The sequence below is a fragment of the Hemiscyllium ocellatum genome, chromosome 8 (assembly GCF_020745735.1).
Source record: "Hemiscyllium ocellatum isolate sHemOce1 chromosome 8, sHemOce1.pat.X.cur, whole genome shotgun sequence".
NCBI classification, from domain to species: domain Eukaryota; kingdom Metazoa; phylum Chordata; class Chondrichthyes; order Orectolobiformes; family Hemiscylliidae; genus Hemiscyllium; species Hemiscyllium ocellatum.
This window is the reverse complement of record NC_083408.1, coordinates 26,380,572-26,403,881: the sequence shown is the minus strand read 5'-3', so window position 1 is coordinate 26,403,881 and position 23,310 is coordinate 26,380,572. Positions and strand designations below refer to the sequence as shown.

Genomic DNA, 23,310 nt, shown 5'->3' with positions numbered 1-23,310 from the left:
CTCTAAGAAGCTGTATTTGTAACCATCTTCAAGAATGGAGACTTGATCAAATGTGATAACCAGAGAGGGGTATCCCTCCTGCCCACCACAGGGAAGCTCATTGCAAAACTTGACCTCAATCACCTCTTCCAGAGACTGAAGAGCTTCTCCTGGAATCACAAACAATTTTATCCATCAAGACGCACAGTAGACATGATCTTTACTACGAAACAAGTGCAGAGAGAGCAGCAGCAACCTTTATACATGGCCTTCTTTGGTCTCACAAAGCCTGTTGACTCTGTTAACCAGGAGCCACTATGAACATCCACGTCAAACTCTGTGGTCCACAGAAACTTATCATTATCCTCTGTCGGCATCCTCACAGCACTTCACCACTGAATCTGTCACAGACCCAATAACAGTGCAAACTGGGAACAAGTATCAATGCACCATCACACTAACTTTGTTATCTAACTTCCTAGCTGCACCACTTTACCCCGAATCCATGGAGCTTGCCACTGGATTGAAGCTTCTCTACAAATAAGTGGAAAACTGTTCAACCTGAAATTCCAGAACCAAGACGACCTCAATCTTTGTTGTTGAGCTGCAGTATGCAAATGATTCCTGTTTGCAAACTCGGATGCTAAGCTCCAAACCGTTATTGATACATACTCAGAGACAAAGTAGAAAATGGGTTTTGAGATAAACATGTGCAAGACAAAGATCTTCTTTCTGCCTGCTCCCATCACACAACACTGTCCCCTGACAGTAAGCCAGTGGACAATGTGGATTAATCCTCATATTCTGGCATTATTTACAGCGATGATAGATTTCAACAATGAAACTCAATATTGTCTCCAGTATACCAGCAGAACCGCTAAAAGTCTCACAAAGACTTCAAACCCAACACCAACTCATGTTTTACAGGACAGTAGTATTATCAGCCCTCCCGTATGCATTGGCGATTTGGACAATGCATAGAATGAGAAATATCACTGGATATGCCTTCACAAAATCCTACATATTCACTGGAAACATGGGTTCTCCAATATCAGTGTCCTCTCTCAGGCAACATCCCAAGCTTTGAAACAGGTTATAATCAATCTGCTATGCTGGGTGAGCTACAATGCCTGACACAAAGTTCCCTAAACAAGCTCTCTACCTTGAGCTTTGAACAGCAAGCAGTTAGCAGGATAGCAGAGAAAATGTTTCCAGTTCTTAAAGTTATCTTGGGAAGAATTCCATAACCTCAATAACTCATGAGAGTCTCTTGTCCAAGAGCGCCCAAACTGGAGAAAGAGCATTTGTGAAGGTGTCAATCATTTTGAGCATCTCCCACAAACTCATGTGGAGGCCACGTGCAAACATCATCAGGAAAACGAGAAAACCTGAGAATCCCACCCATCTGCCTTTTTAAAGACCACCTACCCCACTTCTAGTAGGGCATGTGGATACATCACTGGATTGTTTAGTTACATCAAGACCCACAACTCCAGAGTGGAAGAGTTTCACCTCAATCCTGAGGACTATCTAAGATGTATTTAATCAACAAATGTGAAAAAAAAGCAAAGCTAAACATTAGATTAGGATTTTTTGTCAATTGAAACAATTAGCTGGAAAAAAATTCTCTTAATCATACCATCATCCCATTAATAGTATTGGTAATGTCTAGAATGGCAGCATCAGGTGAAACCTTTGAGCTTGCTGAATCATCAGGCGTCCCTGAAGAAAGACAAAGCTACATGTAAATACACAATAGACACATGTTTGAAGTCCTTTAAAAATAACCTGATGAATCCAATCAACCAATCACAACATTAGCAGAAAAAAAATGTCATGTGATCTGAAGAATGACTTCTCAATCAGTGGAAGAAGAATTTAAAAATATGCACTAAATTCTGTCATCACTATGGGAGACATGGAGAAATAGAATAATTTATCCTCTCTCTGATGTTCCAATAATTATTTGCCAGTAGCTCAGAAAGCAAAAACAAAACACATTTAAAGAACATTTGAATATATTTTAGGTTATCCTTCTACTGCAATGTCTTCTGATTTAGAATTTATTTAAGCTACAAAATCGGAATAAATAGATGTATAATTTCGTGGGCTTGCACCAGAAAATTATCGAGACAAAGAGTACAAAAGCAATGCATTACGGTGAATCTTTATACAACACTGGCCTGACATCAACTGGAATATTGGCTCATATCTTCTAGTCTCCAGATAATTGAAAACTGAACATATGATCAGAGGTTGAAGTTGTGGCGCACCAGGGAGAATGAACTTCCAATGGATCCTTGCTCCCCTTCAAAACTCTCTGATTGTGAGTTTGAGAAAGAGTTTTGCACAGTTTTGACTCACTCCTACACTGAACCCTATACACACCTCCCCCAACCCCTCAAAAACTGCTCCTTCACCCAATTCTCTTGACACCGCCTTGACTATCCTAATTTGACCTGAATACTTTCACCCATCTCTCCTGAACTGCTGATCAGATCCTGCCCCTCCCCTTTACACATACACATTTGCACATTCTCACACAAATTCACTCATTCACTCAACTCCATACTCATTCACTGACACACCAAAAAGTTGTTTAAATGTTCCAGAGCTTTTCAGTCTGATTATAAATGAATTTCCAGAATGCAGCGCCTAACATCATTAAAACGAGGCAAGGCTTGTTTACCCGTAATAGAGGAAGGAGCTCAATTTGAGGTGCATTCCAGATTTCTGAAGCAGACTGGATCAGGACCTCTGGCCAGAAATGTGGAACTTGGTCATTACAGAAAAAGAGTATGAACAGCGTAGCAATCGTACAGTGTTGGTGCTCATTGGAAGAATCAAACTATTGTGTCCAATTCAGCGTACGCACTTTAAATAGCATGTAAAGACACAGAACAATATAGCCCAAGCATGGGCCCTTTGGGGCATGGTGCTGAGCTGAACATGACACTAAATTAAACTAATACCTTCTGCATGCCAAGGGTCCACATCCTCCATTCCTTGCATACTCATGGGCTTATCTAAAAGTTCCTTAAATGCCCATGTCATATCTATCTCCATCACCATCCCTAAAAATGGTCCTCACATCTCCTTTGAACTGTCCCTCTTACTGTAAGTGCATATTAGATATTTCAACTCTGGGGAAAAGATTCTGACCATCAACCTTATCTGTGCATCTCATAATGTTACAGACTTCTGTCAAGTCTCCTCTCAGCCTCAACCACTTCAGAGAAAACAACCCGAGTTTTTCAAGCCTCTCCTTACAGCTCAAACCCTCTAATCCAGACAGCATTCTTAAACCTTTTCTACCCCTCTCCAACGTTTCCACATCCATTCCCGTAATGTGGCGACCAAAATTGAACACAAGACTTTAAGTGTGGCCTAACCAAAGTCTTATAAAGCTGCAACATGACATGCTGACTCTTGTATTCAATTCCCTGACCATGAAAGACAAGCATGCCGTACGCCTCCTTTTCCAACTGATCGACTTGCATGGCCACTTTCAGGAGCTATGGACTTGAACCCCAAGATCCCTCTGGACAACAATGGTCCTGACATTAACTGTATGTGTTTCCTTAAAATTTGATCTTCCAAAATGCAGCACCTCACATTTACCTGGATTGATTTCTCTGCCCATATCTGTAACTGATCCATATCCCACTGTATCCTTTGACAACCTTCTACACCATCCACAATTCCACTGATCTTCATATCATCTGCAAACTTACTAACTCACCATCTACATTTTCATGCAAGACATTGGGTACGAGCCAGTGAAATTTTACAAGAATGATTCAAAGGATGAGAGATTTCAGTTGTTAGGATAGATTGGTGAAGCATGAACTGTTGTGAGTTGACAGGAAATTTGATTATGATGTTCACAACCATGAGAGGTTCAGACAAAGTAGATAAGGAGAAACTATTTCCATTGGTGGAAGGGAAACTGACAAAAGCAACAGTGTTACGAGGTTAACTTTTCACAGCAAATAGTTAAGGTATGAAATGCAGCTCTTGAGAGGCAAGTTCAACTACAGCTTTCAAAAGTAAGATGGATAATTACCTGAAGACAAAAATATTATCAGAATTACTGGGTAAAAGGCGGGGGCTGGGGCTAGCTGGGTTGGGTTGACAGACATAGGCACAGGCCAAATGCTGTTTTCTTTGATGTTACAATCCATAAAAAAAATCAATGAAAAGGAAAATAAATACCATTTAGTTACCTACTTTTGCAGCAAGGAAAAGAAATGGTCAATCTTACCCAGTCTAACCTACATGTTACCACAGCTCCACAGAACATGATAATTCTGTATTGATCAACAAGCTACTCAATGCAAATGAAGTAGTTGAGTTCAAAGCCTAATACTAACATAGAACATAGTATATTAACAGTGCAGTATAGATCCTTCGGCCCTCGATGTTGCGCCGACCTGTCATACCAATCTGAAGCCCATCTAACCTCCACTATTCCATGTACGTCCATACGCTTGTCCAATGACGACTTAAATGTACTTAAAGTTGGCGAAGCTTTGTACCTAAATTTTGTACTTAAAGGTTTTTAGAGCAATCAGGGATGTTCAAAAAATGCATAATTGCTACTATCCAAACACACAAAAATGAAATCTCTCAGATATAATATTGCTTTTGTCTTTTCATGCATGCCAAAAGCAAAACTACTCTTTCTTGTATTTAAATTCTTGAGGGGGTAAAACAACCTGGGTGCAAATCTGCCCATGGAACCTGACTAATATTAGATCATTCACAATGATAATGTGGCTGATAAATTTATTAAAAAGCTATGGGAAAAATAAATCAACTTCTTGGAAATAATACAGCATGTTATTCCTTGTATTTGTGCACTTATGTCCCGAATGTGCATTGATTTTTAGTGGGAAAAAATATTAAATAAACACACCATCTTAATTTAAAAGCCTCTGATTTTGCAGTGAGTTGAATTTCATGTTGTCAAATCAGAGGTTGGTTTTCAAACTAACTGTTTATAAATGGCAAAGATCATTTTAAAATTATGGCACATGGTACCAAACTTTCAGACCTTACTTAAAAGGAGTCAAAATATGATGGAAGGTTTTCTCTTGTGCTACTAGTTCAAAATAGACTACAACGGTCATATCAGAACTAAACATCAAGGAATTTTACAGATATACATACATCAAGATGATAAGGCTCTTAAAGTGTTAAATTTATGAGAGCAGTCAGCAGGAAGCCAACAGTGATTCTATTTGTTCCGGGTGAGTTTTTAATCGGTGATTAAGTTGCCCCTTGTCAGGGGTCACCAGGGCGAGTGATTGTGTAATGAAATTAATATGCTGACAAGACTGAAATCAATAAATTTGTGTTCACCACAGTGCCTTCTACGCAGCTACATGCCTCTCTGCAGGGCAGAGAGCTCCAGCAAAAAGGAAGAATTATCTTAGCACAAGATCTACAGACTGAGGGTAAGCTTCTTTGACATGACTAAGCAATATGCAGCAAGTTCTCGGTTCAAAACGACCAGGTGGATCATGAGTTGTCAACAGCCACCAAGGTCTACAGTGTCCTGAACTTCTTCACCTCCACCTCCTTCAATAGATCTGCCAGAGACATTTCATGAATTTCAATAGATTCCACTAATGTCTGTGATCAACTAGTTTTTTGACCACTAAACAGTGATCGTGTACGTCTGTACTAGATATCTGGGGAGCTGTCATGGCTCATTTGTTCTGTGGCAATCTCATCTCCTGGAGGGTGACTCTGCTTTACAAGCTCTGACAGCTGATTCCCAGGAGAGCAGGCGAATTGTGGGAGCATCTTTACACAACTTCGAAGGTCTCTAGGGGCTGCTGTGCCTTTCTGGGCCTTTCACAACATTTTACTTCAGAGAGTGGGGGAGCAGAGGAGTTGAATGAGTAGCAACCTCCTCCAAAGAGGGAGTGTCAGTCGTGGCCATGGCCTGCAGCCACAACATCACTGCTAAAGAAGCTTCTGACTACCTCACCCGGATACTTTACTTACTTTTTTTGTGTGCATGAGGCCATTTAACAGTGCCAGCTGAGGTGTGCACTCCGCCTCTTCATCTGGTTAATCCAATAGCTGTTTAACCTCTCCAATAGGTTTTCCCACCTCTCAATCACCCATTTCCTTATATGACATCACCCTCACAATGTCAGTGTTAGGATTAGCAAACTGGGACACATCATCACCTCTGAGTATCCTCTCTGGCGTTGTTTGTTCTTTTCTTCTGCAAGGGCAAAAGACAGAGGCTAGGACTATGTTAGCTGCTCTCAACAATTCCAGTAGCCCACTGAAATGTAAACTTCAATTACCAATGTTATCATCACATCAGGGCTTTTAGATTTGCTCAGAGGTCAATATTCATCTGGAGCACAAAAGTCTTCTCTGTTCAGGAGTGTCATGCTCCCTCAGGTTAATCAGACAGCATATCTGCAGACCTGGAGGTCTGCCATCTGACTGTTGCACTGTACCCAACTTGCCAGAGCGAAGGAGGTCACTGAAATCTCTTCAAGCACTGCACCCTGATTTAGCCTCACAGCAATGTGGTTGCTTATGTAATTCACCATCTCCAGACACACCAGATACATTTTGTTGGTTGGGTCTCTCCTGCCACCTTCAGCACCAAGAAAGCTTGATTATCTTCCAATCCTCCAGCATGGCCTCTCTGATCTCTGAGATGCCCGCCCACAGGTGGCTGGCCTCTGTCTCTACTCATTTTTTAAAGCAAAGATTAAAAAAAACCTCCTAACTCACTAGCAGATTGCTCTTCTTTATTGAAGATTTAACATGTGAGATTAAGCAAATGAGTTTGGGCTGAAACTTGATCAGAATGTGTTCCTAGGAAAACAGGAAGTTCAAGTGTCATTTATGTCCTGTTTTCGGATTGTGCCCAAAGCCAAGAAACTATTCCAATGTAGATCACAGATCATATCGACATATAGCATGGAAACAGAGCCTTCAGTCCAACCAGTCTACGCCGACCATGATCCCTGCACTTGGCTGATATTCCTCCAAACTTTCCTTATTAATATACTTTAATGTACCAAGTGTCTTTTAAATATTGTAACTATATCCGCATCCACCACTTTTTCTGGTAGTTCATTCCACACACTAACATGCTCCGTGCAAAAAAGCTGCCCCTCATCATTTTTAAATCTTTTGCCTCTCGCCTTAGAAATATGCCCCTTGTCTTGAAATGTCACACCCTAGAGAAAATACACCTTCCATTCACCTTATCTATGCCCCTCGTAATTTTATAAACCTTGATAAAATCACCCCTCAACCTCCTACACTCCAGTGAAAAAATTCCCAGCCTCTTGTCATAACTCAAACCCTCCATTTCTGGCAACATCCTTTTCTCAACCCCATATCTTCCCTATAACAGGGGCAACCAGAACTGGATATAGTACTCCAGAAGAAGCCATATGTTTAATTGCCTATGCAATTGGCCTTATGAGTGTGGCCTCTACAAATTGCCTCAAATTTCACTTAGAAAAATGAACCAAGTGTTTCAATAAATACTAATGACCAAAAAACATGGTTTCTTATGATAACGTAAGCAATATATTGTTCAGGATGAAGAGTAAAATTAAGACATTACAACGGAGAGTCTTACGATCGTTTAAAATGTTAAAAAGAGCATACCTTTAATTTCCTCACAATCAATGTCAGTTCTTACATTTCCTTTTGACAGTTCCTCTTGATACTTCCCTGGTTGATGCTCAGAAGAAACAATTCCAACTCTGGAAGTAGGGAAACTGTTACCTTGGTCATCCTGCAAAGTTACTGCATGATCTGTTATCACAGCTGGCTGCAATTTCCCAGCAATTTCCTGTGCAGACTGATCTTGCAATTTCACACTCATTGCCAAACCTTTGGTTGTAATACAAATAGCTGAAGAACATTTCTTTTCTTCGTCGCAAACAGCAATTAATACATTTTTCTCCAGAACTGCAGCATTACCATCCAGAGAGTTAGGACAACCAGCCAATTCAAGTCCAAGTTGATTTCTGTCTTTTAATGGTAAATGATCCTCTATAGTACTAAGTTGGTTTGATATCTCATCAAAGGCAACCGATGCTGACTTTTTACTAGAGTCTGAGGGGGAACAATATTTTAACACATTTCCTGTATCTTCAAGATCCTGCATGTCATTCTTTGTCAGAATAGTATGAACTGAAATTCCATTTTCTGAAGGGAAATCAGAATTGCTTTTGCCTGAAACATTATGGTGCAATATAGGCCTGATGTGTACCAACTCCTCGGCCAATGATAGATTACCCAACTTACTACTGCAAGGTTTTGGCTTGTTCACAGTTCCTTCAGTATCCATCGGAGCTCTACGAACAACTTTGCGATTGATGGAGCTTTTTTGGGAGTCACGCATCTCGATAGTTTCCCACTCTCCATTCATCCAGTCAGTGCCTTCTTCAGCCTCCTGCCAATCAAACATGACCACATCTAAGTCAACATTCTTCCTCAACTCAGCATCTTCATTTACTTTTTGCTTCTTATGTTCTTCTGTGACTGTCTCCACCCACTTTAAACAAGAGCACAGAAATAAGCAGATGTTAGGACTAGATCATTGTTAACATGTTTACATTCACCAATATCAATAACACATGGCTGTACTCAAAACCTTCACCTTCAAAAAGTGACTTTTTGTAATAGGTAAAGAACGTTCACCTCTTCAGCACAAAACAGTTACCGATTCAGCAAAGGACAAGTCACAACCACAACACGTTCATTTGATCCAGTTATAGACCTCAGTTATAGACTCAAAAATTGTAGTACTTCAAAAACAAAGTGATACATGATTCCTATTCTTTCCAGTTTCTACGTCTTTCCACAATAAAAGTGTAGAAACTAAGGGCATTATCTTGGAACACCTAAGTCTTTAAACTTGGGCAATCCAATACTTGTCATGAATGCTCAGTTCTATGACTGAGATTAATTACAATAAGGAATTTGTCTATTTAATCATAAACTTTAATTTTCCACAATTGCATAAACATATTGGACTGGGTCTTGTCTGAACTGTTTGAATAGTTAATCAGGCAGATAAGGATAAGTATGTATTAATCTCACTAATTATTTCACAGAGATTTGTCCCAGAAGCAAATTGAAGATAACATCGATGACGTAGAAAATGTAAGCTAAAACAAAGTTCTGAAGTTTTTTAAAGAAGGAATTCTTAGAGGGTGATTCATTTCCTTAAGTTTTGTTCTCCTAAGCTGAAACTGACCAAAGAACAAGAACCAGATCTGAGTGAGTCAGTGGGAGCTGGATGTTTCATGCACTGCAATGTATAAAGTCACCACGGTTTTCATCAGTTATCATGCCAGCATCCTGAATGTCACTGGTGATTAAGACATTATAGTATCCAAACTAATAAAACCTGTATGGAGAAATAAGGTGTATAAACCAGGATCATAGCATCAAAATTATCCCTCAAGAACTTCAGCGTACAGAGATCCTTGGTCCAAGACTCACTTTACCTTTTAAAAGGAATGTCTTCGTGTTGATGGAAGGACTTAGCATGCATCCATTACTTTTGTCCTGAATTCTTTCAAATTTTGGGTTGCCATAGCTCCTCTTGTTGCCCAGAAGGATGGCACTGTGGTTAACATTAATGCCTCATAGTGCTAAGGACCCAGGTTCGATTCCAGCCTTGGATGGCTGTCTGTGTGAAATTTGCACATTCTTCTCGTGTCCGCATGGCTTTCCTCCTGGTGCTGCGGTTTCGTCCCACACTCCAAAGATGTGCAGATAAGGTAAACTGGTCATGCTAAATTGCCCATTGTGTCCAGGCTATGTGGATTAGCCAAAGGAAATGCAGGGTTACAGGGATAGATTGATGGGGTATGTCTGGGTGGGATGTTCTTCTGAGGGTCAGTGTGGACCTGATGGGTTGAATGGCCTGCTTCTACACCATAGGGATTCTATGACATTTCTAACGAAGATACAACTATGCACAAAAGTTCTCCCTGTTTGAGAAAGAACTGGCAGTTAGGCATGTGCTTCTGTTATGATGATTTCAGCAGGGTTGGAACATCTGCAGCAGGTAATTTGGAAGGACGCTTGCCAAATATTCAGGCTGGCTGGAGTTATATCGAGGTTGAGATATCGGAGGCCAATCATTTCAGATCCAAGACAACATTGCAAGTGTCCTTCAGAATGCTGTCTTAGGTCCAACATCTTCGCAGCTGTCTTCAATAATTTTCCCTCCAACATAAGGGCAAGTGCATTGTCAACTGCACAACAGTCAGCCGCATTCACAATTCCTTAGATACTGAAGCAATCATATCTGCATGCAGCACAACATGGAGCTTTGAGATAATAAACGACAAAGTAATATGTGCACCACACAAGTGACATGTAATGACTATCCAACATTTCCCCATCTCTGGTTGACATTCAATAAAATTACCATTGCTGTTAAAATTGAGCAGAGTCTCCAATTTGCTTGCTGCCTGCCACACGCAAAGTGGCACTGAGTTTAATGACATTGGGAATTAATGCCATCATATACCATTTTATGTCCCAGCAGCCCCACTTCCCTAACACCATCTGATTTCACAGGTGAAATTCCAGCCAACTTAATATTGACAAATGTGAAAAGACGCTCTCGGGAAGAAATAAATGGAAAGGCAGTATAGCCTAAATGGAGCGTTGTACACTCAAAAAACTTTGAAGCTGGCAAGGAAGGTTGATAAGATAATTAAGAAAGCAAATGGATTGATTCATTGCTTTGCAAATAGGACCAATGAATTCACAAACAGGCAAATCATGCTCAGCCTTTATAAATTGCTAGTAGGTCTCAGCTTGAATATTGTGTAGAATTCTGAACACCATCCTTTGGCAAGGATATTAAAGTTCTAGGAGGGTACTGTAACAGAAGGAGATTGTGGAAGCAGGAATCGTTGGAGTAGCAACCTTTACAGAAAACCTAATGTGGTCTTCAATGAAGGGGTTCAATAGATTGAGCGAAGGAAAAAATTTCCTCTGGTCAAAGGGGTGGGAATAAGTCATGGATTGAAAATAATTGGCCAAAGAACCAAAAGAGAAATGTGGGGAAATTTCACACTGAGAGTCATTGAAATCTTTAATGTCTAAAATGTTGTTGGGCAGCGTGTAATCTGAAATTACACCCTATTATTATAGCATTCTGAAGTGAAAGGTTAGTTTTGGGCAGCACGGTGGCACAGTGGTTAGCACTGCTGCCTCACAGCGCCAGAGACACAGGATCAATTCCCGCCTCAGGCAACTGTCTGTGTGGAGTTTGCACATTCTCCCTGTGTCTGCGTGGGTTTCCTCCGGTTTCTCCAGTTTCCTCCCACAGTCCAAAAAAAATGTGCAGGTTAGGTGAACTGGCCATGATAAATTGCCTGTAGTGTTAGGTGAAGGGGTAAATGTAGGGGAATGGGTTTGGGTGGGTTGCCCTTCGGAGGGTTGGTGTGGATTTGTTGGACAAAGGGCCTGTTTCCACACTGTAAGTAATCTGATTTAATCTAATCTAAAATGTTGTGAAGTCAGATTCACAGGAAAATTCAAAAGGTAACTGACACATTTAAAGAGAATTAATTTGCAGAGAAAACTGGAAGAATGCTGGACAATTCTTTCAAACAGGAGGCATAGATATGATAGGGTGAATAATCCCCTTTTTTGCTGCTAGATTCTATGAGATTTTCATGGATATTAAACTGCTCAATTTTAATTCAAAGTGCATGTACAGGCTGGATATGCAGCATAACGGTAATTCATGAACTCTGGATAGACCACAGCTGGAGTACCATGTGCAGTTCTGGGCTCCATACTATAGGAATGATGTGATTACATTGGAGGGGGTGCAGAGGAGATCCACCAGGATGTTGCCTTGAATAGAGCCGTTTAGCTATGAACAGAAGCTGGATAAGCTCGGGATACCTTCTTTGGAGCAGAGAAGGTTCAGATGACTACTTATAGAGATGTATTGCGATTATGAGCATGTACAAGGTGGATAGAAACCAACTACTCCCCTCAGTTGAAGGGTAAATGACAAGGATGCATAATTTTAAGGTGAAAGACAGGAGGTACAAAATGCATTTGAGGAAACATTTTTTTCACCAAGTGAGTGCTGGGAATCTGGATTATACTGCCTGTGAAGGTAGTTGGATAAGCATTTGAAATATAATATTTAAGGCTATGGATCAAGTGATGGTATGTGGGAATAGTTTTAGAGTAATGTTTTTTGTCAGTGCAGATTTGATGGGCTGAAGGACCTTTTTCTGCACTGTGCGATTTTTTGATTCTATGAGACACTACAGTACTTTAGCAATGCTAATTTTGTCTGAACACTTTGTGTTCTTGTTCTCAGCCTACGCACTATACTGATTGTCCATGCAAAGGGATCATCACAGGGAGGATGACTTCTACATGCAAACTTGGCTTCCACACCTGCTTGGGGAAGGTAGCCATGCTGTGCCTGTTCTCACAAGTCAAGATGGTGGGGTGCATTATGATTATTCCATATCTTTGCCGCATGATTTCCAGTGTTTAGCAGAATTAACATTATAATTTCTAGGTTCTTAGATCATGCTTCCCTCATAATGTTTAGGAACATTCACTGTATTAAGACAGTTTGAGCACTTCATCTTTCTTTAGCTTTGCAGCTTCATAAATACTTCCCTTTCATTTATTATGTACATATTTAATTAATTCTAGATTTACTTCTTGTACCTTGGGCGGCACGGTGGCACAGTGGTTAGCACTGCTGCCTCACAGCGCCAGAGACCTGGGTTCAATTCCTGCCTCAGGCGACTCTGTGTGGAATTTGCACATTGTCCCCATGTCTGCGTGGGTTTCCTCCGGGTGCTCCGGTTTCCTCCCACAATCCAAAAATAGGTGAATTGGCCATGCTAAATTGCCCGTAGTGTTAGGTGAAGGGGTAAATGTAGGAGTATGGGTCTGGGTGGTATGTGCTTCGGCGGGTCGGTGTGGACTTGTTGGGCCGAAGGGCCTGTTTCCATACTGTAAGTAATCAATAAAAAACCTTTCTTTGAGAAGTTGACCAAACAGGTGGATGAGAGTAAGGCAGTTGATGTGGTGTACATGGATATCAGTAAGGTGTTTGATAAGGTTCCCCACTGTAGGCTATTCCACAAAACATGGAGCCATGGGATTGAGGGTGATTTAGCGGTTTAGATAAGAAATTGGCTAGCTGAAAGAAGACAGAGGATAGTAGTTGATGGGAAATGTTCATCCTGGAATTCAGTTACTAGTGGTGTACTGCAAGGATCTGTTTTGGGGCCATTGCTATTTGTCATTTTTAATAAATGACCTGGATGAGGGCGTAGAAGGATGGGTAAGTAAATTTGCAGATGACATGAAGGTCGGTAGAGTTGTGGAAAGAGCCAAAGGACGTTATGGATTATGGAGGGACATAGATAAGCTGCAGAGCTGAGCTGAAAAGTGGCAAATGGAGGTTAATGCAGAAAAGTGTGAAGTGAATCACTTTGGAAGGGGCAACAGGAATAAAGAGTACTGGGCTAATGATAAGATTCTTGGTGGTGTAGATGAACAGAGAGATTTCATTGTTCGTGTACACAGATCCCTGAAACCTGCCACCCAGTTTGATAGGTTTGTGAAGGCGGCATATGGTGTGTCAGATGAGTTTCAGAGCCATGAGGTCATGCTGCACCTGTGCAAAACTCTAGTGTGGCCGCACTTGGAGTATTGTGTACAGTTCTGATCACCGCATTATAGGAAGGATGTGGAAGCTTTGGAAAGGGTTCAGAGGAGATCTACTAGGGTGTTGCCTGGTATGGAGGAAGCTCTTATGAGGAAAGGCTGAGGGACTTAAAGCTGTTTTCGTTAGAGAGAAGGTGGTTGAGAGGTGACTTAATCAAGACATATAAGATAATCATAGGGTTAGATAGGTTGGACAATGCGAACCTTTTTCCTCGGATAGTGATGGCTGGCACAGGGGAACATAACTTTAAACTGAGAGGTGATAGATATAGGACAGATATCAGATGTAGTTTCTTTACTCAGAGTTGTAGGAGCACGGAACAGCAGACTCACCAACTTTAAGGGCATTTAAATGGTCATTGGATAAACATATGGATGAAAATGGACTAGTGTAGGTTAGATGGGCTTCAGACTGGTTCCACAGGTTGAATCAACGTTGAGGGCCAAAAGACCTGTACTGCACTGTAATGTTCTATGTTCTGATACATTTACTTCTGTGATTAATGAACTGAAATATATGTTAAATAAGCCAGGTAAAAATTAGCATTCTCTCTACACAGAGGTTTTTTTTCCTGACAGACTTATGAAACCCTTTACTTACCTTTATATGATTTTTTAAAAAAAGCACGCCTCATATTCCTTCCTTAATTTCCTTATTTTGCTCTTCTTATGCATGTACACACAGAAGATAACATTTGTCAGACTACACTTGAGATTTATTGTATTTATTAATGTTTTTACATTCTCAATCTGATTTTCAAGAGAATTCTTCTTCTGCAGCTGCTTCTAATGTGAAATATATACTGTATTAATAGCAAAAGGTGTTTTGTATGAAATAACTAGCAAGACCACAAAACACCAAACATGTATTCCATTAAAATGAGAAATGGTACGGGATTATTGATATCACTCACATTAACTGTTACGTGAGTTTAAAAAGTACACTTGCACTCTCATTTCTCTGACCTCCAATTTCCCAGACGGTATTGCTTTCATTGTCAATATGACGTGACATAATCAATCACGCACGGATTCTTGCGTCAATCCTCTTATTGAAATTCATGTATTTGGGGTTATGGTGGTTTAAAGGAATTAACCAAATTAATGAAGAATTTGAAGTGTTAAAAATAAGACAGAATTTAATATAAAAGGTTTAAAAACTAATGCTGAATTTCAACCCTTGCTGAAAGGAAAACAATAAAGTAACTTGCCACCTAACTGTGCAGCTGGCAACTCTTAAACATGAACCTTGAGACAAGAGGCTCAAAACAAACATGCTATTTGATCCTTCAAAGAATTCTCTCTGATGGAACAGAACAAAAAAAGGTGTTTTCTGAAGTAACACAGTACTCCCTTAAAACTAGCTTTGCAGGAAAACGATCTTAAAGATCTGAACACAAAGCTGAGGTCTTTGAATAGAATTTCTGGAAAAGCTCAGTCATAACCAAAAGCATCAAATTATACTTGGACAGTGAGCAATAACCTTTGTGTAATATTTGCTTGCATGTTCTGAACTCATTTTTAAGCAGATCTGAATACTTAATTTATTTTTAAGTGAGTTTACTACTTAATAGTTACTCCTAAGAAGATTTGCTACTGTGCATAGGCGAACTGACAATTTTAGAACATAGAACATTACAGTGCAGTAGTTGTTCTTCGGTCCTCGATGTTGCACTGACCTGTGGAACTAATCTGAAGCCCATCTATCCTACACTATACCATTTTCATCCCTATGTTTATCCAATGACTATTTAAACGCTCTTAACGTTGGCGAGTCTACTATTATTGCAGACAGGCTGTTCCATGCCCCTACTACTCTCTGAGTAAAGAAACTATCTCTGACATCTGTCCTATACCTATTAATTATTCTACACTCTTTAATATTGCAGCCATTACCAAATGTAATCCAGGATTGATTCCAAGTTAAAACAGTGATTCATTTTTTTTGAAAGCTGTAAACTCATGCTCAATTCAAGTTTCAAAAACTAAAAAAAAACTTCCAGCATTGTTAAACAAGGATTTCTATGCACTCAGATTGGTTAGCTTTGAGAAGTTGTCTCTGCTGTGGTATTGTGGAGCAGAGGAGATTTATTTTATTGAAATGTTTTTTGTAATCTGAAAACTCCAAGGAATGAGGACACATTATTTTATGACTAGGTTTAAGAGCTTTTAATGCAGACTAAGTTCCTGTAATGATTTAAAATCTCCTAGAATTGGATTTTAATTAACAATAAGTCTGGAAATAAATTTACTTTGCTGGCGGTGAAGATAGTAAAACCATGGCAATGAAAAACACAAACTGTGTTTTTAATTAAAAACAAAGTAGTTGACTTTTAAAAGCATTAAGCTTCAAAACTATTCCAATTTTTGTTGGAGCAAGAGAAAGGAAACAAAATTATTTTAATCAAAATAACAAAAACAAATTCTTAATTCTCCAAATGTTCTAACATAGGACAGGTCTGACATGGTGATCCCTCAGCTTACTCAGAGGCCACAAGGCTTCACCCTCAGCATTGGTGACTTGCAAGAACATTCCTCTAACGTCGGCAAGATGTGCAGCTAAACTGCCTAAATATTACTTTGCATTAACTGTTTCTGTATGAATTTCACAAACTTATTTTCTACAAAGGAAATGCTGTTTTTTTTGTCAACTCAACAAATCTGGCATCACCAGGGAATGATGTCTGTGATATGGAGCCGATCAAGTGTGCTCCTTTGTCTGGATGAAGTCGAACTTTTTGTTTGCTGTTGGAGCTTCCTGAATCACTGTCAGCTTATCTCTGGAGTTCAGCTGTTTTGGTCCATATTTGGACGAAGTCTGGAATGCGGTCAGGAGTTGAGTGGCTCTGCTGGAATCCAACTGGTGAGCACGTTGTTGTTGAGCAAGTTCTGTTCAATGGCTCCATTGGCAGCAGTTTCCATTGCTTTGCTGATGATTTGAAAGTAGTGATGGGGTGGTAATCGGCTGGATAAAATCTGACCTGATTTTTGCAGACAGGAAATACTAGGCAGTTTTCCACATTGTCAGGTGAATGTCGCAGTTGCAGCTTTCATGGAACAGTTAGACTAGGAGCACTGTTAGTTCTCGAGCACATCTTAGTATTTGGGGTGGAGTGTGGAAGAGTATAGAGAGTTGGTTGTACCCATTGTTTAAAGACATTCCTCAAGATTATGTGGAGTGAATAAAATCATTGTTGAAAATCTCAAGAGGAGACCAAGATAGAGCATTCACTTAGCATTTCTGGCCAAAGACGATGCAAATGATTATGTCTTGTCCTTTACACAGACATGCTGAACCCTCTGGGACCTAGGCTAAATGCTGCTTTTGCTTTATTCACACCGTTTTGCACCTTCTTCTTCCTTCTACAGTTCTGTTAATTGTTAAGACTCATCACATGTTAATTTTGCTTTAAAAATCAGACATGGAAAATACCAAGCGTATACATTAACTAGTGTCAATACATGAACTCAGTCTGGACCTCTATCTCCAGGAACCACTTTGAGAGTTACAGAGAAGTCTGAAGTGAAGCAGTTGGAATTTTGCAGAATGAGAGATGATCTTATTGAAAATTATAGGATTCTTACAGGACTTGAGAGAAGGTAAACACTGAGAGGATATTTCTCCTGATGGCAGAGTCTACGATCAGAGGGCATAGTCTCAGAATAATGGACTGCCAATTTAAGACTGAGATGAGGAGAAATTTCTTCTCTTGGAGGGTTGAATGTGTTTAGAACTCATTGCTACAAAAGCTGTGAGGGCAAGGTCCTAGTGTATATTTAAGGCTGAGATAAACAGATTCTTAATCAATTGGGGAATTCAGAGTTACAGGGAAAGGGCAGGAAAGTGAAGAATGTACTGAATCTGCTGTGTTTTTCCAGCACCACTCTAATCTAAACTCTGGTTTCCAGCATCTGCAGTCCTCACTTTTGCCTAGGAAAGTGGAGAATGTCAGATCAGCCATAGTCCTATTAACGGCACAGCAGGTTCGAGGGGGGCTGAACAACCTGCTCCTGTTCCTATTTATTTTAATCTTATTGTTCTAAATATAAATTTTATACATGAAACACATTTTATCTTCAGGTTACTGAGGATGTAAGTTTTCTCTGATTCCCACCCCCATCTTAATAATGCTAGTTTCTAGCATCATTCCAAATCACTATTACTGGGTAAAAGCAAGGTTGTGATTGAGCTCATTATATTATTTTTGGAATACACTATTATATATCTCACCCTGCCTGGTTAATTTCTAATAAAATATTAAAACAGATTTTTGATGCGCAACAGAAGCCTCCATTTAGCAATCACATACATACTTGTCCTCTAGTGTCTCTTTGTATTTCATTCTTCTCTTTTATATCCAATCTGTTGTATAAAAATAAATGACATTCACATTACTTATTTGCGCAGAATCTTCTTTATAAACATTATTGATGGCAGTTAATTTAGATTTGCACAACACTCTCTTTAACTACCATTTGCTCATATATAGAAACACCATTTTTTAAAAAAGCTTCAATTTGCCAATAAAGATTTCTAGTGATTAACTTGAAACAACCTTTTCAACAAACACAGTGAACCTTACTGTGCAATCAAAAACTTTCAACATCAATTAATTTTACAGGATTACCAAAAGATTAGTAATTATGGAAATAAATAAACTGCTGTTGCAAAGTGCTGAGTTTTATACACTAGTTGTTATTGAGGGCTGGTTTAATTGAACAAAATTGGTCTGGAACATCTGAACTGGCATCCAAGGCTTAATTTTAATCTCACTGAACCAACTGTCTTTCCTGTCTTTATGGAGGTACCGTGACTATTCGAAGGACAGGGGTGGAGAGTATTTTGTTTGGTTAATCGAATGCCAGATAACATAGTTAGTCAAGCATTGGAACCTTGCAACCTTGTGTGGGTAATCCGAAATTTGGTTAATCAAGTACCGGATAATCATGGTTTCTCTGTATATCATTTTATCTTATTAATTTTAGATCTACAGGTTACCAATTTTCTTACTTTTTCTAAGTTCTTTATAATTCTTTCATCATTCTTCACCCAAAATGTAAATTCTACTATCATATTCATATTGTATAAATACGGTCAACCTGGGGGACCTTCCCTATTAACACTGACAGAAACGTGTGTTTGTATGGTAACAGAAGGAGAAACAGTCACTTTCCTCTTTTACATTTGACAGGTTCCTAAAATAGGGAAAATATTTTGTTGTGTGCTCAATGACAACTGCATTAACTATTTTAAATTGCAAGTTCCTGTAGAGGAAGCTTTAATTCCTCAAAACAGGTGGGAAGAGCCAGAAGACTAAATTGCAAAGTCGTGAACCTTTGCCTTCCCAACCGAATATGAACTTGCCTGATTCTGGTTTAACCATGACATATTTGGGAACATCTGAGTAACCCACTCTGAAGAGGAAGGTCAGTGATGCCAACACATCAGCAAAGCTCTGTTCATCAGATTTTGAAAGTCATTTAAGTTCAATGGCTCTGAGCAGGCATTCCAGGGCTGCAATGCCAGTGGCTGAAGTGGGGTGTGACTTACTAGATTCAGCAGTCATGCAATTTCCAGCAGGTCGTGTGGTCTCGGAGATAAAAGATTGCTTCCCCCAGTCACTTATAAAACCATCCATAATGTCCTCCCTAGTCAATACTTCAATGCAGCAATCTCTTGTGCACTCACTGCAGAATATCAATTCTAAACCTCAATAGAATACTCACCAGAAATACTCACTGTATTACAGCAAGAACCTGTTCCGACAGAATGAGTGGGACAGAAAATCAAAAGGAAACAAACTCTCCATTCCCCAGCATTTGCCAAACTCCCAGGTTTACCCACAATTTCCTCAGCTGCACTCAACATAGAACAGTAATGCACAGTACAGGCCCGTCAGCTCTCAATGCTGTGCTGACCTTTTATCTATTCTAACATCAAACTATCCTACACACTCTTCATTTTACTATCATCCTTGTGCCAAACTAAGATTCACTTAAATGTCCCTAAAGTAACTGACTCTTCCACCACTTTTAGCAGTACATCCCTCGCACCCACCACTCTCTGTATAAAGAACCTATCTCTGACATCCCCCCAAACTTTCCTCCAATCATCGTAAAATTATGCACCCTTGTGATAGCCATTTCTGCTCTGGGAAAGATTTTCTAGCTGTCCACTCTAACTACGTCTCTCATCATCTTGCACACTTCTATCAAGTCGTTTCTCATCCTTTTTCACTCTAATGAGAAAAGCCCTACTTCCCTCAACCTTTCTTCATAAGACATGTCCTCCAGTCCAGGCAATATCCTGGTGAATCTCCTCTGCACCCTCTTTAAAGTTTTCACATCCTTCCTATAATGAAGCGACCAGTACTGAACACAACATTCCAAGTATGGTCTAACCAGGGCTTTACAGAGCTGCAGCATAACATCGCAGCTTTTAAACTCAATCCCCCTGCTAATGAAAGCCAACACACGATACACCTTCTTAAGAACCCCATTGACTTAGGTGGCAACTTTGAGGGATCTATGGACGTAGACCTCAAGATCCTTCAGGTCCCTCCACACTACCAAGAATCCTGCCTTTAACCCTGTAATCTGCATTCAAATTCGACCTTCTTAAATGAATCACTTTACACGTTTCCAGATTGAATTCCATCTGCCACTTCTCAGTCTAGTCAATGTCCTATTGCAATCCATACCAGCCCTCCACATTATCCACAACTCTACCAACCTCCATGTCATTTGTAAACTTACTAATCCACCCTTCTACTTCCAAACCATTCATAAAAATCACAAACAGCAGAGGTCCCAGAACAGATCCCTGCAGAACACCACTGGCCACCGAGCTCCAGGCTGAATATTTTCCATCTACTACCACCCTCTGTCTTCTATAGGCAAGCCAATTCTGTATCCGGACAGCCAAATTTCCCTATAATCCCATGCCTCCTTAATTCCTGAATGAACCTCCAACGGGGAACCTTACCAAATGCCTTGCTAAAATCCACATACACAACATCCACTGCTCTACTTCACAATGTGTTTTGTCATATCCTCGAAGAATTCAGTAAGCCTTGTGAGGCATGCCGTACGCCTCACAAAGCCATGCTGACTGTCTCTAATCAAACTATGGTTTTCCAAATAATCATAAATCCTGATTCCCAGAATCTTCTCCAATAATGTGCTCAGCACTGACATCAGACTGAGTGGTCTGTGATTCCTTCATTTATCCCTTTCCCTTTCTTGAACAAGGGAATAACATTTGCCACCCTCCAATCATCTGGTATTACTTCAGTGGACAGCGAGGATGCAAATATCATTGCAGCAGTATCCTGTAGAAACCTTGGGTATACCGGTCTGGCCCAAAAAACAAAGAACAAAGAAAATTTACAGCCCAGGAACAGTCCCTTCGGCCCTCCAAGCCTGAACTGATCCAAATCCACTGCCTACCTGATGCACAATTCTTAAGCATCTGTATTCCTCTGCTCCCCACCTACTCAAGCGTCGGTCCAGACGCATCTCAAATGAATCTACCTCTACTACCTCTGGTGACAATGCGTTCCAGGCACCTACCACCCTCTGTGTAAAGCACTTGTTGCTTAAACCCTTCACCTCTCATCTTGAAAGTGTGACCTCTCGTTTTTGAATCCTTCATTCTGGGAAAAAGCTTATCTCTATCTACCCTGTCTATACCCTTCATGATTTTGTAGACTTCAATCAGGTCCCTCCCTCAATTTCTTTTTTTCTAATGAAAACAAATTTAACCTACTCAATCTCTCTTCATAGCTAGCACCTTCCATACCAGGCAACATCATCGCAAAACCTTCTCTGCACCCTCTCCAAAGTGTCCACATCTTTTTGGTAATGTGGTGACCAGAACTGTACACAGTATTCTAAATGCTGCTGAACCAATGTCGTGTACAATTTTAACATGACCTGCCAGTTCTTATACTCAATACCCCGTCCGATGAAGGCAAGCATACCATATGCCTTCTTGACCACTCTATCACCTGCGCAGTAAACTTCAGTGTACAATGGACCCGAACTCCCAGATCGGTCTGCACATCTACTTTTCCCAAGGCTCTTCCACTTACTGAATAATTTGCTCTAGAATTAGACTTCCCAAAATACATCACCTCACATTTGCCTGGATTGAACTCCATCTGCCACTTCCCCGCCCAACTCTCCAGTCAATTTATATTCTCCTGTATTCTTTGACAGTTCTCTATGCTTTCTGCTCCTCCATCAATCTTCGTGTCATCTGCAAACTTGCTGATCATACAACAGTGGCCTCTTCCAGATCATTTATGTATATCACAAACAACACAGTCCCCAGCACTGATCCCTGTGGAACACTATTGGTCACGTTTCTCCATTTCAAGAAACTCCCTTCAACTACTACTCTCTGTCTCCTGTTGTTCAACCAGTTCTTTATCCACCTAGCTAGAATACCCTGCACACGTGACTTCACTTTCTCTGTTAGTTTAACATGGGGAACCTTATTAAACACTGTACTAAAGTTCATGTATATGATACCTACAGCCCTTCCTCCATCTATCAACTTGGTCACTTCCTCAAAGAACCCTATTAAGTTGGTAAGGCACGATCTCCCCCGCACAAAGCCATGTTCCCCATCAATGGTAAGCCCATTCATTTCCGAATATAAATAGATTTTATCCCTCAGTACCTTCTCCAGCAACTTTCCCACCACCGACGTCAGGCTCACTGGTCTGTAGTTACCCGGAATATCCCTACTACCCTTCTTGTACACGGGGACAACATGAGAAACCCTCCAGTCCTCTGGCCCCTCACTTGTGTTTAAGGACGCTAGGGCACCAGCTATTTCCTCTCTCGCTTCTCTCTCAGCAACCTGGGATAGATTCCATTCGGTCCTGGGGACTTAATAATCTCTAGCTTACCCAACACATCTTCCCTACTTATGTCAATGTGATCCAGACTAATCAAACTTCTATCTCTAATCTCAACACTCATCATGTCCCTCTCCTCAGTGAACACTGATGCAAAGTAATCATTCAGAATTTCACCCATTTGACACACAGCCCTCCTTCATTATCCTTTACTGGACCAATTCTTTTCTCGTTACCCGCTTGTTCTTACATAAGAATAAAAGGCTTTGGGATTCTCCTTAATTCTGCTCACTAAAACTATTTCATGACCCCTTTAAGCCCGCTTGATTCCTCGTTTAAGACTGGTCCTACTCTTCCGATATTCTTCCAGGGCCTGTTCTGTTCTTAGCTGCCTGGACATTATGTATGGTTCCCTTTTCCTCTTGCCTAGTCGTACGATTTCTCCTGTCATCCACGGTTCACGAATCTTGCCTTTCCTATCCTTTGCTTTCAAGAGGACATGCCTATCCTGCGCTATCTTCAACGTACCTTTGAAAGCCTCCCACATATCAAATGTGGACTTCCCTTCAAATAACTGTGTCCAACCCACATTTCCCAGCTCCTGTCTAATTTTGATATAATTGGCCCAGTTTAGTATTCTTCCCTTAGGACCACTCTCATCTATTCTAAAACTTACAGAATTGTGGTCACTGTTCTCAAAGAAATCCCCCACCGCAACATC

At 40.3% G+C, this 23,310-nt stretch overlaps 1 protein-coding gene across 9 annotated transcripts in view; it reads right to left on the bottom strand.

Moving 5' to 3' along the window:
• Nucleotides 1–23,310, bottom strand: part of LOC132818064 (coiled-coil domain-containing protein 9-like) — a 292,055-nt gene that overhangs the window by 6,889 nt on the left and 261,856 nt on the right. For 7 of the 9 annotated variants that reach the window (XR_009644952.1, XM_060828707.1, XM_060828708.1 and 4 more), the window contains 3 exons: nucleotides 18,037–18,085; nucleotides 7,639–8,533; nucleotides 1,619–1,701 (listed from right to left, as the gene is read on the bottom strand). Coding sequence is in view for 8 of the 9 variants with exons in the window: in XM_060828707.1 (XP_060684690.1) it covers nucleotides 1,619–1,701; nucleotides 7,639–8,533; nucleotides 18,037–18,085 (1,027 nt within the window). In the remaining variant the exon portion in view is untranslated. The remainder of the gene's footprint in view (nucleotides 1–1,618; nucleotides 1,702–7,638; nucleotides 8,534–18,036; nucleotides 18,086–23,310) is intronic. The other 2 variants (XM_060828713.1, XM_060828710.1) reach the window with 2 other exon arrangements.